Consider the following 18,558-nt stretch of genomic DNA (forward strand, 5'->3'; position numbering starts at 1 on the left):
ATTTACCTGTGCTTCCCTACAAGTGCAAGAGCAGATTCCAGGGAAACTACTTGGCTAATTACAGGATCTTGCTCATTAAGCACTCCAGGGTTCCAGAGCCCAACTGAGCCAATCTCCGCTTTAAAGGCGACGTTACTGGCACAAAGGTGTTTCAGACAGAGCTGCCGCAGCCTTCCCACCATACCAGACATCTGCCCATAGGAAACCCCCTTCTCAAATCCTTTCACATGCTTTGAGGAGGAGGAAAGCTGGCACTTAAGACATTAACTTCAAGGAAGCTGGAGGACACAAGCTTCCCGTGCTCTTTGCTGGTCAGAAGAGGCTGCCGGGACACTTCCACATCCCAGACCGGCACAGTGATGCTGTGGCTCTTTCCACCAGCTCCATGTGCAGTCAGCTCCTTTCCACCAGGAAAGCCGGGATGACTGAACCCTTCCCACCCCAATGAAGCTCCATACACAGCCATAAGCCCCTGAGCAGCTTGAGGAGCACAACACCCACAAGAAATGCTTTGGTAATTAGTGATCTCAGATTGCTAAAACCCAAGATAATCTCCATCCTGTGACTACCTTAAAAACATGGGAAGCAGTGGCCTGGGAAAGGCAGCCCTGGACCTGCATCCAAGCCCTGAACCCAAACCCACTGAATCCCTGGGTTCAGTAATCCATCCAAGCAATTAACCTGGATGATGGTCTCTGAGCATCCCTGACCAATGCAGAACACAACCCTGTGCTGGCTCCCTGGAGTGCACAGCCTGGGCAGCACCAGCACAAGGTGCCTATTTGTGTCCCTCTCATAAGGTACTTGTTTGCTCTCCAGCACCGGCCCCTTTCTCCCTGTGACTGTGGAGACACTTCACAGGCAGCGTTAAATGCAGAATAGGCTGATTTTTAATGCAGAATTATACAAATGGAGCCATTCTTCCATTTCACGCCTCCTGTTCGGTGATCTATCGGTACTGCACAGGGAATCAAGGTTACGTCCTTGTTGGGATGATTTACGAACTCGGAGCATTTCCCAGCTCCAAACGCCGAGCAAGACAGAGGCAAAAATACTCCTGTGAATGCCCAGAGCACAAGCAGGAGCCGTGGCTGGAGGGATGGGGCGATGTGTGCTTGACCCAGGCAAGACAGCAGGGAAGCAGGAGACACGCTCTAGGAAAAGCATCCTTGTCAGTAGGACAGGCAGTGTCCTACAAAGGCGTTCGGAACACGGCACGGTTTGAGTACGTGCAGGAACTCGCTGGCTTTGTATGGCAAGAGAATGAGGCCGCTGCATCCCAGCGGGTGATTTTCACGCTGGAGCGATGGGAAGAGGGAAAAGCTTCAGTGGCGGCGGTAGATACATGGCCTGTAATTGTGAGTCCTCAGCAAGATGGGGATGACAGACCTGACGCCCACCGCAGCCACTCTCCAGCTCTGCTTCGGTGCCTGAGGATCCCTGCAGTGCAGCCACTGTCCTTTTATGTGACACCACCAGCCATCGCCATGGCAATAGAGCATTGGAGCATCACTGGTTCATGAGGGGCTCGAACGGGACCCTCACAGGGCCAGGAGGAAGGAAGGCTGCAAGGGCAGCATGGATGAGTGCCAAAAGGCATGTGGCAAGTTGCAGGAGACCCTATGGACCACCCCAGTGGGGTGCACAGCACCCACTGCACCCCACTCTGCTCCCCTGGGTGCTGGCAGCAGAGGCGCAGGACCACAGCACCACAGACTGAAGCACCTCTCTCCTAAGTGATGCTTTGCTCTGGGACACACCACTCTGAACCCAGATCCAATGGGAACTGGGGATTTGCTGCTCACTGCACCATCCACAGCCACGACTTCTTCCAAGATCACTGTAAATCTGTGAAACTATGGCAGCCAGCCTGTCTAAAGCTGGGATTGGGAATTAAGGCACAAAAGTTGACACGCAGTAGCACCTAGGTAAATTAAATGTGCCACATCACTACCTATCTATATTACAGAACTGATCTTCGGGATTACCTGCTAATAAAAGTGACACTTAAAACAAGTCCTAAGTTCCTTTGCTCTCCCCCTTCTCCCCACAAGTAATTAAACTGACACCACTTCCCACAACGGAGGGGATGGGATTTATCATGGAGGGAAATCAGCAGAGGGTGAAATAGGCTGAATCCTCCCAACCAAGCTGCCACACACAGCGCCTCTTTTCCCAGGAAAACAGGGCAGAAAGAGGTCACTGGGGCTGGGGAGCCGAGCATCCTCCCCAGGACGGAGATGCTGGCATAGAGCAGCCGGATCCACCCCTGCCTGTGCCTGGGGAGCTGCATCCCATGGAGGAACAGGGGGCTGGAGGGCAGCCAAGGGGAGCCGCTTGCTTTTCTGCCTCTGTCTTGAGCTCAGCCAGCTGCAAATAAACAATTTTAACATGTGAATAGCCGTGAGTGTGGAGGCATAATTAATACCCAGCGGTACCGCCAATATGCTGATGCGGGAGGTGCAGCCCCTGCCAAAGCTGTCAGCCAACAGCCCTGGCGCAGCAGAGCTGCTCTCGCCTGCCGGGCCTCTGTCCTTCGCCAGAGGCAAAGGGCAAAGCCCCAGATGCAGCAGCTCAGGGATGATGCTGGGGCCCTCCGGCACGGGACCCCTCTGGTACATCCCATGCCACAGCCTTGTAGGGAAGAGGAAAAAGGATAGAACAGATGGGGAGTACACAGCACTGTGAAGGTAAAAGGTTTGCTTGATGTGCCCGGTTGTTGCTGAAGCCGAGCCAACCTTTCCCCCTGGGTTTCCAGTTCAGCTCCGTCAGCAAAGATTTAAAGGATGCCAACAGGACGGAGCCCCACAGCAGTCCCAGGACACCAGCATCCCGCATCCCCTGACCTGCTCTAAAAGGGCAGTGCCTCTGCTGCCGTGTGCTTCCCCCCTTCCCGCAGGATTGCTTCCGATGGAGTTTGAGGAGCGCTGGGGAGCCAGCGAGCACCCTCATCTCCAGCACATCCCAGTGTGAAGCGGGCGCGCGGTGATTCACCGGCTGCGGCTCCGGCAGAAGGAGCTCCCTGTGTGCTCTGGCTCCCCTGGGAGGACCCCGCGGCTGCGGCTTCATCTGCCAGACACCGGCAGGCAGGGCTTGGGCAAGCTGCCCCGAGCTGCCCGCGCAGGGCTGGGCAAGGAACCACCCCGAGCCCTTCCATGGCAGGCGGCAGCTCCGTGTCCCGCCGGAGCGCTGCAAACACTGCGCGCATTTAGCGCGGCGGGGCCGGACACTGGGCGCTTCATGCACCCGTCGGAGGAAACACTCGCCTTTTGTCCCGCCTGGATAAAGGGCGTTTGTGAGCGCTGCATTCCCAGCCCAAACCTGCACCTGCCGCCGGCTTCTCCCACTCGTGTCCCCCCCCCAGCTCTGCATCGGGCATCAGGCAGCAGCAAGGGCTCTGCTTCAGATGCAACTCGCGGGGAAGTTTGTCTCGGATTTCCAAACCCATCTAAGATCTCGGTGAATAATCACAGCATCGAGCTCCGTTCTTGGCGATAATCCCATAAACCTAAGGAAATTAAGGGGTTTGACCCTTATTTTAGCTTCTATCCAAACCTCCTCCTGTATTGCACCACCTCATGCACATCCTTGCCAGTCTTCACTCACTAACATCATCCTGGAAGCACATGGGACACTCTCCCACCACCACAGGAGCAGGGAACGCTTCCTGCTTTTACCAGTCACACTAAAAACCAGCCTGCTGAAGGGAAGGAACAGGGACAGATGCACAAGAGCACTAAGCCCAGGAGCTTAGAGATCAGCCCTAATGCCACACAGAGTAACTAAGGTTTGGTTTAGTGGCTCCCTGACATGGATACAGGCTCAAGGGAGGATGGCACAGTTCCACTTGGCACAAAGGAGCTGCTCATTCCCCCAATTTGCTTGGGAATTTTCTTCCTTTACCACACATTACCCCTGTATAACCTATGGGCAAAGCAGGTTTCTGTGGGATGCTCAGGCCTCCTCGTTGGCCAAAGCATCCTACAAGGACGCAGTGCAGAAGCACTGCGGAATGGGATGGCAGGAGAGGGGCTCTCCCTGCCTGAGGGATGAAGGACAGGACTGTGATAATCCTGACCCCAGGCTGGAGCAGCAGCCTTACAAAGGGTTTTTCTCCTCTGAAGCCCGTATCATGAAGGCGCAGTGATTTCAAGAGATAGCGATGATTTCAGCCCAGCACTCTGGCTCTGGAGGGACCTACAGAGAGGAAAACCACGGTACAAGGTACCGCTTCCACCACCCCTTCCCATCACTGCTTCACTGGTAAATACAGCCAGCACTTATCTTATTTCCTAAATTGATGTGCTCAAGCGTGTCATTGCAGCACACACAGAAACGCTTTGATCTAAGAACCTGAGACCGGTTAGCGCCCGGGACAGCTAAAACAGCAGCTTAACAAGCTTTAAATCCAAGTAATTAAATGAGGTCCATTGTACTGCTGGAACACGGCGCAGAGCATCGCGGTAGCCACGCACCGGGGTCCACCAACATCAATGAGAGGTACCACAGACGATGGGAACACCTTCCAGTGGGGTTTTTAATGATCTCCTGAAGGATCCACTTTACCAGGTGTGAAGGCAAGCACTGACCCCACTGGAAGCCCTGGGAAATCCGACCAATGCACTCTCCTAGTAAAGCTGCTCTCCATTCCCACCAAGATCCAAACCTGGCTTTCTCCTGGGAAGTCCCCAGTGGCCCCGGCAGCCTGGGATGCAGAGGCTGCCCTGAAACCTCAGCAGCCATCCCAGGGAACAGAGACAGGGAGAGCACAAAGGGTTTCAAAAGCTCCAGAAACTCCTACTGAAGTGGAGGAGAAGAGAGAAACAAAGCTTCTAAAAGCAGGCAGAGGGACAGATGGCTTTGATGGAGCAAGAAATACAATAAGAAGATAGAAGCAGCAGAGCACTCTCTGAAAGTGTGAAATGTCAATAGGAAAACTTGGAGGAAGCTAAGGCAGAGAGCTGGGGCATAAGGGAGGGGAGCTCAGGGCCCAGTGAGGCTCTGGTGCAGCAGGGATGCTCCCAAGGCTCCGGATGCACTGGGAAGCTCTGCCCAGCCCCGCAGCAGGACACCCCACTGCTGGCCAAGCCTCACAGCTTGACACACTCCACATGGGAAAGAGAATGGCCCAAAAAGATGGAGAAAAAGCCAAAGCAAAATAGAAAGCAAAGGCAGCGAGAACAAAATCCGGGGCAAAGACTCTTGATCCTTCCATACAGAGGTTTAAATCCCCTTTAGCACAGAACAATCTTCTTTTCCACAGAGGAGAGCAGCTCTCCCTGCCACGGCCACCTCACCATGCAAACAGCATCCAGGCAGCTTGCAGGAGCAAAATCCCATTGGATCGAGGTGCAGGTAAGTCAATCAGAGACCACGGTGCTGTCTGTGGGCACACATCCTCCAGAGCCTAATTGCCAGTGAGTCAGGTATCACTGTGCTTTGCATTCATTACAAAAACATCCCCGTTGCGGGAGAGATTAAACTTTCCCCAGTGTTATCTCCAGAGGAGAGATGGAATTCCCTGCCAGGAAGAGCTCCCGCATCCCTTTCTGCCTCCTGCAAACCTCTGTGGGTTATTGCATCTCCCCTTCCTGCACACACCCCTGCGCTGGGTCCATGTGCTAGCAGGGTGAAAGGGAAGAACATGGAATTGCATCCTTTCCCGCTGGATGCCTGAACAGAACATCCCAAAGGAGCTGCCCATAAGAAACAATTCCATCCTCACCCATCAAAATTAGCAAAATTGATTTTGCCAGAGAATATGTCACTTCGATGGGAACCCAGAGTACTTCACGTTGGAGGATGCTAAAGGAGCAGAGAGCCTTTTATGAAGCCAAGAAACAAGAAGATGAGTAACTCATCCTCATCCTTCCCGGAGAAAGCTTCATAAGGAAACCCATGAAAGGCAACTGCTTGTAGAAAATGGGTTTATTCTGCTCAGGAGCAATTTCTAAAATAACACTTGCCAGCATCTGACACGGCAACGCTTCCCTGTGTAGCACCCAGCTGAGCTTTGGGGCTGCTGGGGAGAGGAAGAGAACGGCCAGGATCCCAGCACCTGAAGCGCATGTCCTAATCCATACCAATTAACTGGAGCTCCATCACTCCAGTCCTGCAGATGGAGGCAGGGATGCCACCGCAAGCACTGGGAGCAGGGCCGGGGTCACACCCAGGGCTCCGGCAATTAGAGGAACGTGTCCCTAAGGAAGCCGCCGGCTCGGCTCGGCTCTGCTTGCCAGGCAGGCAAATCCCAGGGGATCCCCCGAGCTTCCCCCGACCTTGCCTTGCCGTGTCTTCAACCTGAGTGACACGCACTCAAGTGGTGACATCCATTAGCGCCACTGGCTCTTAAGGGAGCCTCAAATGCCGCCTGCGAGCAGCCAGCCCCCAGCCCTCCTACACCCAGCCACAAGAGCCTCGGTGCGCTGTTGCTAAGCCAGCATCACGCTGCCACGATTCCTATTTATAGGGCCATAAGGCATGGCTGGAGCCATGGAAGTTCTCCGGGACATCCCAGGAGGCTGCACAATGGGAGGCATCGCCAAAGCCATGTGCGGATGGAGGGACTGATCCCAATGAGGCTGTAGATGAACTCCACAAAACCACATTCCTGCAGTGCAGCACAGCTCTGCCAGTGTCCCCAGGCACACGGTCACTCCTTCCCATGGATCCCTGTGCCAGCACATCCCCATCTCTGCACTCCCTGTATATTAGGGGACACATATCCCAGTAGACTCCATTTTTTCTGCCTCCAGGGTCCAGACTTGGATTTCTCTTGCTGGAAGCACGTCACTCCTCCCAGCTACATGCTGTTCTCAAAGCAGCTTCTACTCAACCTTTACTGGGGAGCCAGCACAGGAAAAGCTTCACCACTCCCACCTCACCACTTGGCCACAGCCAAGTCTCATCCCATGGATGCTTCGCCCAGGGCTTGGAGCAGGGATTCTGCCTTTCCTTGCTGCCAGCCAGCTTCTTCAGTAGGAACTGGCGAGCAGCTTTTGCTGCCCACTCCTGTGAGACACAGCTCCAGGGGATGATGCTGCCCACCAGAGCACCGAGCAGGATCGGGCAGTGCCGGCAGCATCACTCATGGGGACACACCAGCAGCCAGGGCAGGATGGACACAGTGCCACTGGGAATGCCACAGCGCTGCTAGGAACACAGAGCTGCCGAGAGAGACCAACAAAACCCGTCGCATGTCAAAGTAATCTCCTGCCTACACATCATTCCCAAGTCACAATGAGACATTCTGCAGATCAGAGTTGAAAATGAACACTTTATGAATGACAAGCTTTATTTTCTTCATGTACCTGGGGCTCTTTTCTGAAGTCTATTGAATTATTCCAGCACAGCCAACAAAGGTGGAGGCTGGGGAAGCCTTTTACAGTGAATTCTGGTGGGGCGCAGGCCCAAAGGCAGTCGGTGGTCTTGGATGGGAAACCAGAGTCAGGCTCGAAGGTTTGGGATGCACGACCCACTGCTCTGCTGGGAAGGACCTCAGTGTTCTCGTCCCTGCTTATTTCCACACAACGGCTCATCCATCTCCATCCAGGCTGGATTTCTCCTCCTTCCCCTGCTGTTGATTGGTACTGGAGAGGCCAAGTCACTTGGTGGCGAGGAGAGGACGCATCCTCCTCCACTTGTTGGTACCACTGCAGGTCCCCATTGTGCTCCATGAGCGTTGCACCCCGCAATCCCAGGAGAGAGCTTCACTGCGGCATCGCTGGTCCTGCCATGGGCGGCACAGGCGATTCACCTCCAGCTTGGGCAAGAAGCACTGGAAAGAGCTGAAGCCTCACCAGAAACACCCATGGTCCTCACTGTGTGGCTCCAGGCGAAGGCATCCAGCACGATGCTAGATGGAGGCTTTAGCACAGCTTCTTCTTGCAGAGCTACTGGGGCCATGGGAAGAAACTGATAAACCCGGAAAGCAGCAGCGACTCTGGCAGACAAAACCTCATTTCGCGAGGAATCCTCATAAAACCAAATTAATGTTGAAGGATGAAGGCAGGTAAACCTCCCACAGTTAAGTTCAGGCCACAGAGACTCAGTTTAAATCTCCCAGCAGTTCTGATTTAATCAATGCATTTCAAAGTGAAATTAGATGAAGTACATCTCCATCACGGGAAATTATGTAAGCTATCAAAGTCTGTAGGTGCAGGTCCTGGTAAGCGCCACAGGAAATATTCATAACAACTCGGATTCCATTTTTAAGGAGGCAGTTCAGGTCCAGAGTTTTATATTATTCCAGTGAAAAAAAAATCACTCTGGTGAAAACCACATCCCCGAGGTGAAGAAAGGGCAAAGCAGCAGCTTCGGGAGCATCCCCAAGAAGACTCATCAGGTCACCCTCTCCCTGCAGTACCATCCAAGGAAGGAGGAAGGAAAAACCCTGTGTTTTAAATGAGGGGGCAAAAGTGCTGATGAGGCCACTCCATCCTCCCTGCTGATCCCACCCAACACACTCAGCTTCCAGGAGTTATCCTGCTAGGATAGTTTTGGTCTCAAACCCAAACTGCTGTAACCCCCCTCAGCATCACCAGCCCTTAACGGGAATCACGAGTACTGCGACCCGGAGCGGCGCAGCTCCCACTCCTCCGGCTCAGCATATTGATTCCCGTAATCTTTCCTCGCAGCCCTGCTCCCGTTCGCTGTGTTTCCAGGCTCAGGCATGCATACATTTCCATAATGAACCTCAGACCTGTCGGGAGTCCCGTGGATTATTCACACCCCGCGGAGCTGTGTGCGGAGCCGCTCACATCCACACAGACACCACTGTCACTGGGAAACCTCCCGGCTCAACCTGGGCAAGGAGAGGCAGGAACGAGGTTATGGGGCCACCTGGGGAGCTCCTCTCAACCTCCCTGTGGCTCTCCTCTGTGGGCTGGGCTTTGAGGGCACATCAGCATCTCCCTTTCAGCTGATAAATCAAACCCAGGCTGTGGTGCTGCAGTGCATGGGGCAGACGGGCGGCAGCTCCCCCATCCCATGACACAGAGCAGCCCCTGGAGCACCCCAGTTGAGCAGCAGCTCCATGACCACAGGGCATTCCACCCGTCACCCCACTGAGACACCATCAATGCAACACGACGGCCCTGGTGTTATCACAGTGATTGTTCATGCTCTAGGGAAGAGGCTGCTCGAGCCCCACGCGATCCCGCTGCCTCATCTGTGGAACTGCTGCGGTTGGGAAGGATGAACCGCTGCATAAAAGCGCAGTTTATTGGAGCATTATCGTGGCTGTTAAGTATCATAGCCGGTGACACCAGCCGCATTTCGGTGGCAATCAATTCACCTGAGAGCAGCCAGCTCAGCCCCTGCGTGGATGCAGGATGAGTAAGGACTCCTCAGTGGAGGCCATTAACTCCCACTGCTTACTGCTCTCATTACTTTCCAGACTGCAAGGCTTGCATCTTTGACGAGCGGCTGAATCTACATCTGACAGCGTGAACTTGATGAGTGAAATTCATGGAAAATGTTTGCTTTGGCAGGCTCTACAAGGCCCATAAAGTTTCCCCAGTGCCAGCGCGCAGGGATGTGTGCTTTTAACGAGCGGTTTTATACAAGTGGGAAGAAATTGCACATGGTGTTTTCACTCCTACTGCAAATCACTCCGGAGCTAAACGCTGTTAAAAATCGTGGCATATTGTTTCAAGTATTACATTCGGAGCGACGGAAGGGAAGTCCTCAGCCAGTGCTGGAAGCCAGGCAGACAGCACGCTGCAGAAGGCTGCCATGCCCTGCCAGGCAGGCACAGGCACTGACGCAGACGCATGCACGCACATACATGTTGGTGCACACGCGGGGAGCCACGGTCGCTGCTGTCCCCCCGCAGGTGACAAACCCAAGCCCCACGGTGCCCACGCTCAGGACCGGGCGGCACTGAGCTGCTCCATGCAGGACCAAGGGCTGGGTGGCTCCGGGTCTGCAGGTCTCACCCTCCACAGCCCAAGAGCGAGGCTGCCCCAGGGAGAAAGAACCCGGCTTGACCGGAGCGGTACGGTACCATCAGCACAGCCTGTGCAGGGTGGAATGGGAGCTGGAAGGATGTGCTGCTGCTCTGGGAGCGATCGTTCCAGCAGTCTTGAAGAAAATGAGGGGAAACGACATGGGAAATGTCAGAAATAAAGCCAGAAGCAATTAAGAGTGAAGCGAGAGCAGCAGGCAAGGTTAGCAGTAAAGTTACCTCCTATTAAAAATAAAACACGGAGGGGCTGGAAGCCGAGGAGGTGGCAGAGGACGGCCTGGCCCTGGGAATCCAGGGTACACAGCAAAGAAATTCACAAGGCAAAACCAAGGAGAGAAGCGACCGAGAGGCTCCTGCCCTCATTGCTAAACTCTTTGCAAAATAAGAAAGCCGAGGGCATCCATCCTCTGCCTCCAAGATCGGCGCCTCGGGAACCAGCCCTCCAGCGGCACCGGCTTTCCAGACATCCAGAATCAAACCACCTCGGGTGCCTTCCCTAGGAGCGATCCCTAAGGTCACTACATCACCGCAGACTCCCAGGAGACTCTGTCCTTCCCACACACAGCAGCGCATCCCCGGCAGACGGACGGACGGACGGACGGGTGACTCTGGGAAGGTGCTCGCCTGCCCGGGCTGCCATCGGAGAGGGATACAGGGAACTGGGTTACCACGAGCCTCTGGAATACTGTGCACGGCACACGCGAGTGTGGAACAAAAGCCGAGGGCTCCTCGGCACAGACAAAACCTCAGTTCAAGTTTCACCCTCCCGGCCGCCAGCCAAAGCCCAGGCAGAGGGACAAAGCCTCCGGCAGCTCCTAAGGGCGATGGACAAAGGCCTCTAAGCAGCATCCGCGGCAATGGGGGGGCCCTGCCTGCCTCCCCCCACACCCCAAAGCCGCAGCCATGTTGGGCTCCTCCAGTTGCTGCGTGGGGTAGGGCTGGGGGGGGTGGCATCCCCCCACTCACCCACCCAGCAGCGCTCCGGGGAGCCAAGTCCTGCTCCCTGGGGAGCAGCCGCAGATCCCGGTGGGAGCGGGGCTGCTGCGTGGGAGCCGTCGAGCAGCGAGACCCCAACCCGCTGCCCCGCTCGAAGGGGGGAGGCTGGAGCAGGCTGTGCCCCCCTGCCCACATGAATCAGGGTTTCTTCAATACACGGTAATGGATGGGGGGAGAAGAAATGGATCGTGAACCTCACAGCAGCGGACTTTTCCTTACGGTCTCACTTGCCTAACCCGCCGCGCTGTACCTATGCGTGTCCCACCGGGACCGGCTCCATGCCCGGCGCTCCCGGGCTGCGGGGCCGTGCGGCCGGCGCTCTGCAGCCACCGGTTCCAGGGAAATAACAAGATTTGGGCTCAAGATGACTTCGCAGCGGTAATGAAAACGTGTTACGTAACACTTTGACTCCCTCTCCCCTGCTCCGCAATTCTCGATTAATCTCCCCAACAACGCAGCCATCCCCTCCGCCCGCCGCCGAACGGGGCGGCCCCGACACCGTGCCCGGAGCGGGACCGGCCGAGCCGAGCCGAGCCGCCCCGCTCCCAGCCCGCACCCGCTCCGGCAAGTTGGGGCTGGAACTCCGCGACCGCTCCCCGAGCGCGGCCGGGCAGCCGGAGCCCCCCCCCACCCCGCTCCGCGCCCCGGCCCCTACCTGCTTCCCGAGAGCCGTCGCATCCACATCGTCACGTCTCCCGGCCGGCCCGGCGGGGCTCACCGCCTCAGCTCTCCATCCGGGCGCGCCGCCCCGCGCCCGCGGCAGCGCTCAGCGGCGGGGCAGGCGGCGGGGCCGCGGCGGGCATCGCCCGGGGGCCGCAAGGCGCGGGAGGGGGAGGTCGGCGCTCTGCGGCCCCGGACCCTCCCTCCTTCCCTCCGCTCAGCACCGGCGGGGCAGCTGCGCGCCCGCGGAGGCTGCGCGCCCCATGCGCGGCTCGGCGCGACGGGCTCGGCTCGCTGGGCTCGGCGCGCCCGCGCCTGTGCGCGCACCCGCGGGGCGGGGGCCGCGGCTCGGGGAAGTTGCGCGGGGAGGAGGCGGGGGCGGAGCGCGGCCCCTCCGCGCCGCGGCGGGGCGGGACGGGAGCGGGACCCCGCGGAGGCAGCGAGCAGCGACCCCGCAGCGCGGCCCCCGGCGCTGACCCCGCGGGAAGCGGCCGCTCCCTCCGCAGGACCCGGCGGCGGCCACGAACCCCCCCTTCGGCTGCGCGGCGGAGCGCCCCTTCCTCTCCTTCTCTTCCTCCTCCTCGTCTCCCTCCGCTCTCCCGCTGCGCCTCGCCCGCGGCTCCAGCCGAGCCCCCGCGGAGTTGCGCGCCTTGGCCGGACCCGGTGCCTCCAGCGCCGCGCTGCCGGCGGCCGCTCGGGAAAGGGTCCGCGTGTTCGGTGCGGGCGGAGCTGGGGCTGCCCCGCTCCTCGGCACCCGCGGCCCGGGCTGCGGCGAGCTCCACCCGCCGGCAGAGCGAGCAGGCGCAGCTCCGAGCCGCCGCCGTCCCGCTCCCGGTCCCGCGCACCGAGCCTCGTCCTCCCGCGGAGCGCTGCGCCCGGCGCAAAGTTCGTGCCTTTGTGCTCCGCGCTCGCTCAAAGCCATGGGAGCACAGAGAGGACGAGCGAACGTCTGGGGGTGCTTCGGCTGCTCTGAGAGGTGTTTCAGCAGAGCCCGATGCGGTTTCCCTCTTCCCGGGGATGCTGTCTGAGTTAAGAAGCTAAATTATTCCTGTAGCTGATGTGTGGAAAGGCAAGTGTCTCTCTTGAAAAGACAAACCTCTCTGGATGGTTTCTGTGCGGGTTTTGTGTGAATTTGGGGACGGATTCTTTGTAGCTGCTCCTGGAGCAGGGAGCAGTCTGCAGAGCCAGCCCTGCACAGGGACAGCCGGCAGCATTCCCACCGCCGCGGCTCGCTGCCTTCAAAGCAGGCACGCCGAAAAGCGGGACTCGAGTAGAAACGAGTCCCCCTCCGCTGCCTTTCTGAGTCACTGGCTCTTTCCTGCCTCCCTATGAACTTATTCTAGAAGCAGAAGGAGCCTCCTTCGCACAAGGTAGCAATGAGAGGTCACCATTGTCCCTCTGAGCCTCTCAGGTCCCTGCTCCCTGTGTGTGCTCCCGGTGGATGGGCTCCAGCTGCCACTAGAAGTGCTGTAGTTCAGCTTCCAAACCCCCGCGTTTCCTGGAGCTGGAGTCCTGGTCAGAAGGAAGCTGTTCTGGGAAGGATGAAATCTCAGGGGTTGGTCTGAAGGACAGCTCACGCTATGAGATGTCAACCACTGGGCAGACAAACCTCCTCTGCCCAGGCCCAAGCAGAACCAGGGCTACAACGGCATCCTAAATAACGACCAGGCTGAGGCTGGGTTTTCCCTAAGTGTGCTTCAGACCCACTGGGGCAGGTTGGGATGGTTTCCTTGGAGCCACCTGTGAATCCCAGTCTGCAGGGCTGGTGATGGTCCTCCTCAGAATGAAGGCAGTTACACAGCCCAGCTCTGACCAGAGAGAGCCACCAGCACAAGGGGTGTCCATCACATGCAAACCCATGGCTTCATGCGTGTTCTGCTGCACACGTGTTACACTGCACGTGTGTTCAGCTGTACACATGTTCACAGCTGCACATTACAACAGCTTCAGCAAAATGCGTATCAAAGCACAACACTCACCTGGATGCAGTCGTTCCGGGGCTGGATGTGACTTGAAAGTGAAAGCGACTTGAAAGGGAAAGCTTGGCTTTGCTACAAGCCCACTGACTTTATCATCCATTAAACCTGGCTAACGAACATGAAAGATCTTCAGAGAGAAGAAGGGAAGAGCGTGCAATTGTCAGTCTCACAAGAGGCTGTTCTGGAGCCTGAGAGATACTGGGATGCAGTTAAGTAGAAGACAATCAATTAAGGCTTAAATAAACCCAAACAAGCAAACGTTAATGAGCGCTATCTTGTATCTGAAACAAATCCTCTTAACTCAGCCCCACTTTAAAAAGTATTGTTTCCCTGTTCGTGCTGAATGCATAGAGCCAATGTGGGGACAGGCACTGGGGGATGTGTCCTGTGGTCCAGGGAGTTCTGATGGCCAGCAGCACAGGCTGAACTTGAGAAAGTGGGGCTGGAAGCCAACAGGACACTTTAGTTGTGCTCAATTCAGCTATAAGCATCTGCTAGACCTCTACAGATGTCAGTAAGACAAGCAAACACTGATGTTGAAAGGCACCATACCATGGCCATCAGCATCCCCCTGGCCCTGGGGCTCTTCTGGAGCTTGAAACACCACCATCCAGAAGCTCACAGACTATTCCCAAACCAGGAAAATAAGAGAGCTCAAAGGGGAGTTTGAGGCTTTCGACAGTACCAAAGCAAGCATGCATGCAAAGGTTTTGTACATAGGCTGTTCTTTGGGTTTGGGGCTGGTCTGAGGTGCTTGGAGCAAAGACCTCATGGGAGGGAGATGATACTGGGACAGACTATCTGAGCCGTGTTCCTGCTGCTCTCTGGAGAGCCCTGCTGCCTGCCCACAGCCTGCACTCACTTCTGCACCCTCATAGAATAGCCAGCACCCCATTTTTAGTGGCCTTTTGTGAGGCAGAGTGAAGCCAAGAGGCCATCATGATCCCTTTCTGTGCCTCATGCTCCCATCAGCAGAGCGGGCGATGGAGCAGCCCGCTGCCGAGCAGGAACTGAGAATTATTCCCCCCCCCCTTGAAGTGGGAGGGAAGGAAGTCATTAGCAAACTCATTTGTCGAACTTGTTCTCCTCAGAGTCATCTCTCCACGAGAGTCAAGTTCCTGGCGCTGGTGCCAAGCTGGAAGCGCTGCATGGAGCTGGCTGCTGGGATGCAGGTCACAGATGCTCACACAGCCCCAGAGCGGGAAGAGGGGAGGGGTTTTCCCTGTGATCCCAATTGCACTTCCCGGTTTTCCCATGCCATTATAACCCACGCACCATGAGCATGAATAGGTGTGGGCACCCTGAGGGTGCTGCTGGCTGTGGTGGGTGCACATCATCGGCTGCACTTCACCCACCATGATTTTGAGGCAAAATCTGTTAATTTGCTTCCGAGTGGAAAGAAAGACACTGCCTCGGCTACACTTGCCAAGGAGGAGTGAAAACTGTCCCTTCAATAGACAGAGGTTGTCATTACCCATTTCCTTTCATAAGCTAAAAGCAGGAGTGTTACTTAGAGCTTGCGGAGAAGAGATGAGCATAATGCAATTTCCACCTCCTTGTAAGAACGTACTTTGGGTTTTCAGACCACTGCTGACAGGGAACAGGATTCGGGGAAGCACTGAGCAGCTTTTGTCCTCTAAGCAGCTCTTAGGGGACTCTGAGACTTGTATTCACTGAAGAAAGCCCCCCCCCCCACGCTGTCTCAAGCCCCTCTAATGGTGTCAATGGGATTGTATAGCGAGGCAGAGCTGGTCAGTGGGGGAGCCGGATGGGGGCTGAGGAGAGGTGACAAAGCTGTATTTACCCAGTACCAACAACCAGCAAAGGCAGCGGGGGAGCTGTCACCCTGGAGCCAACATCTTGTATAGTACTTGTCTGGCTAGGCTGCTCTCATGCAGTTTCTTCTTTTTTTAAGCTAAACATTGCTAATCAGCTTCTTCAAGCTCCAACATATGTCCTATAAATATCCCTTGTGGAAGCAAAATCTGTCTCATATGTGTTTGCAAGACAAAAGGAAAAATTAGAAAGCATGAAGCCCTGACTTAGCAGCCCAGTAGCATAACTAAGCTGGAGCCTCAGAGCTTAATGAGAGAGGGAAGAAGTGCCTGGCTTGGCTATGCCCTTGATACAGCCTCAGGGCATGCAAAGCCTCAGGAGCCTCAGTTCCCAACTGACACAGAGTTTACCTGGACTCAAGTGCTCGTTGTCACCTCTTGCATCCCCCAGCTTTGAGGTGCATTTAGCTCTGATGGTCACACGGCTCCTGCACACCCTTGTCCCTCTGCTCCACTGCAGAGACTGGGGTAAAAAGCAAGCGCCTGAGAAACAGAGCTTGCAGGAGGCTGGAAATGGCACTTTACAGCCCCAGGGGCACCTGCCTTGGGTAATGGTGCTGTGGAATCCCTGGCATCCTTGGAAAGGTGCTGCCACTTCAGCATAGCCATGGTTTCCCCAGGTTCACGTTGTGCTGCTGCAAGGTGAGCCAAGGTGGCTCCATTCCCAGGGGCTGGGAGGTATCAACAGCGCCGAGATGTGCAACTAAAGCAGAGGTCTCCTCTGCCTGTGCTGCTTCACGCTGCTCCCCATGGGGAAAGGAAAGATGACCCAGCCCTGGCTGGCCAGTAAGGGTGTGGGAAACAAACATGATGAGGACACCACTTAGAGGTGCATTTCCTCCTTGGACCTCTGCAGGAGCAGGGGTTCAAGCTATGGCAGCAGTTTGAGGGCCTGGGGGACACAAGGTGGAGTCAGGGCAATAGCAGAGAGGATTTCAGTTTTGCTAACTTCGAGTTCCCAGTAACCTCATGGCAAGTACATCCTCATTTCAAACCACAGCCCTGGCAGGGGCCGCCGACATTAGCAAACCCAGGCATGGCAAAGCTGGGAAGCACAGCTACTGGCTGCCATTGCCCCAGGCTTTTCCAGCTCTCCGTTGCTGGTACAGAGGGATAGCACTTGGATTCATCAGCAGTCCGTGCCTCTTCATCCCCCCGATGGTCTCTAGCAGGGCTGTTATAGATTCCCTTTGCTTGGGCTGTCTCATAAATCTCAGAGACGCTGACACTTTGGCACGGTTTAATTTTGCGAATCTGAGGAATGATCAGGCCAATTTAGTTCACATTTAAAGCGTTTGTGTTCACACGTTGGAAAAGCTTTTTTTCTGCCTTGCTCTTTGCCTAAGGCCCTTATTATCTGCAGGTGCTATTTATCAGTGCACAGCAGGTACATTACTGTAAGGTCTCTTCCATAAGTGATACGAAATAATCACTCCTGTTCCTCATCTGCTCAGCGAGAAAAGCAATCCCGACTCACACATGTCAGTATTCCAGAGCCACAGCAGTTCTCTTACTGCAAGAGAAGTGATGGAACTCAATCTGCTTTCCTTCTAAATGGCAATAGTTCCATAAAACAAAAGGAGGATCGGGGAGAGCATTCCTCTCCTGCTCCAGGGCTGCACCATGGGGCTGGGAAAGCTTTCAGTGAGCCAGAGACACTGGGAATCACAGAATGGTTTGGGTTGGAAGGGACCTTAAAGCTCCTCCAGCTCCAACCCCTGCCACAGGCAGGGACACCTTACACTGGAGCAGCTTGCTCCAAGCCCCTGAGTCCAACCTGGCCTTGGAAGTGCTCATTGAGGGCAGATAACTTCCAGTTTGCTCCCAAAGCGCATGAGATGAAGGAGAAGTCTTCAATAGCAGCTCATGCCTCTAAAAAACCCAGTTCTCCTCCTCCTCTGCATGCTCCTAACAGCTCCTCACCCCCTCTCCTGTCTGGCTTCAGGGAAGGGATGCACAAACCCTTTATGCCGTTTTAATTCATAGACTCATACAATGGTAATTAAATGCTTGTTGAAGTGTCTTGAGGTATCTGCAAGCCTCTAAGGCACTATGGAAAGTGCATTTCCCCACTGAAGTTACAGAGGGAGATTGTGAGGACCCAGGAGATGCAGAGGAGCCATAAACACCAACCTGAGTGCCGGCTTTGTGGGACCCATGGGAAGAGCCAGAGCCCAAGCTCTGGAGCATCTCTGCATCACTTCTGCCCTTGGAGCGATGGCCCCTGCAGAGCAAAGGGGATGATTTAATGGGCTGCCTTTCCTGGAGCACCGGGGATGTGGGTTTTGTTTGCCTTTCTCCTCCCCCAGGGACTGAGGTTTAATATTACCTTCCCATTAATTTATACGAGGACATTTCCAAATAGTAAACTGCCAATAAATTAGTAATGCTGATCTATAAAAAGAAAAATATGGTGTGTTGCGAGTTTATAGCCCTGTGGAAAAGACATTAAGCAGAGGACTCCGTATCACCGAGCGCTCCGAGAATGGGGGCCTGGATGCAGACCCCAGTGCATCATGTCTATTGATAGCAGCGCTCACCTTGGCTGCAGGGGCAGTCAGCATCCTCACCTCTGCCCAGGATAAAACCTTATCATAGACTGATCCTGCCTTTATCTCTTATGAAACTCTCCTGCAGAAACAGGCTCCTGAGCAGGTCATGGGTGATGTGAGGCTGCGGGATTCCCGGCCTTGGACTGAACTCATAAATCCTGCGGCTCCTTCCCTGCACAGGGGAGCACCAGGAAGGGTTTGTGCACACGCACAGGCTTCCCCTGTCACCGCTGCTCTAAAGGTAAGTGGAGCTGATTGATAATTTTCCCACTGAAGAGACACGGAATGACACAAACAGGATTTGCCATCTGAGGCAGCGATGCGCCCCTGCTGCTCTCCAGCACAGCCTGTGCCTATCCAGAGCTCCGGTCTCCCCCAGAAACACATGGAGCAAACAGAGGATGGGAACCTCGTTCCTTCCCCATTTCCCGTGTGTTTGATGCATGGCTCAGGACCCACTCCTGGCTTGGCATCAGCACCACGGGGCATTCCCAGAGAGGCTTCTTCCACTGGGAACAGCAAGGATGGGCAGGTTGGGTTTGGGATGCACTGCGGGATAACCCTCATCC

At 55.6% G+C, this 18,558-nt stretch overlaps 1 protein-coding gene across 1 annotated transcript in view; it reads right to left on the reverse strand.

The window, feature by feature from the left end:
• AJAP1 (adherens junctions associated protein 1) overlaps positions 1-11,952 on the reverse strand; it is a 34,513-nt gene extending 22,561 nt beyond the window's left edge. The window contains exon 1 of the mRNA XM_061351629.1: positions 11,619-11,952. Within this exon, the coding sequence (XP_061207613.1) occupies positions 11,619-11,647 (29 nt within the window). The 5' untranslated portion in view covers positions 11,648-11,952. The remainder of the gene's footprint in view (positions 1-11,618) is intronic.
• Between the last annotated feature and the right edge of the window lie 6,606 nt (positions 11,953-18,558).

Source organism: Neopsephotus bourkii, unplaced genomic scaffold (assembly GCF_033783945.1).
Source record: "Neopsephotus bourkii isolate Nb327-2 ecotype Australia unplaced genomic scaffold, CSIRO-AGI_Nbou_v1 NB_593, whole genome shotgun sequence".
NCBI lineage: Eukaryota > Metazoa > Chordata > Aves > Psittaciformes > Psittacidae > Neopsephotus > Neopsephotus bourkii.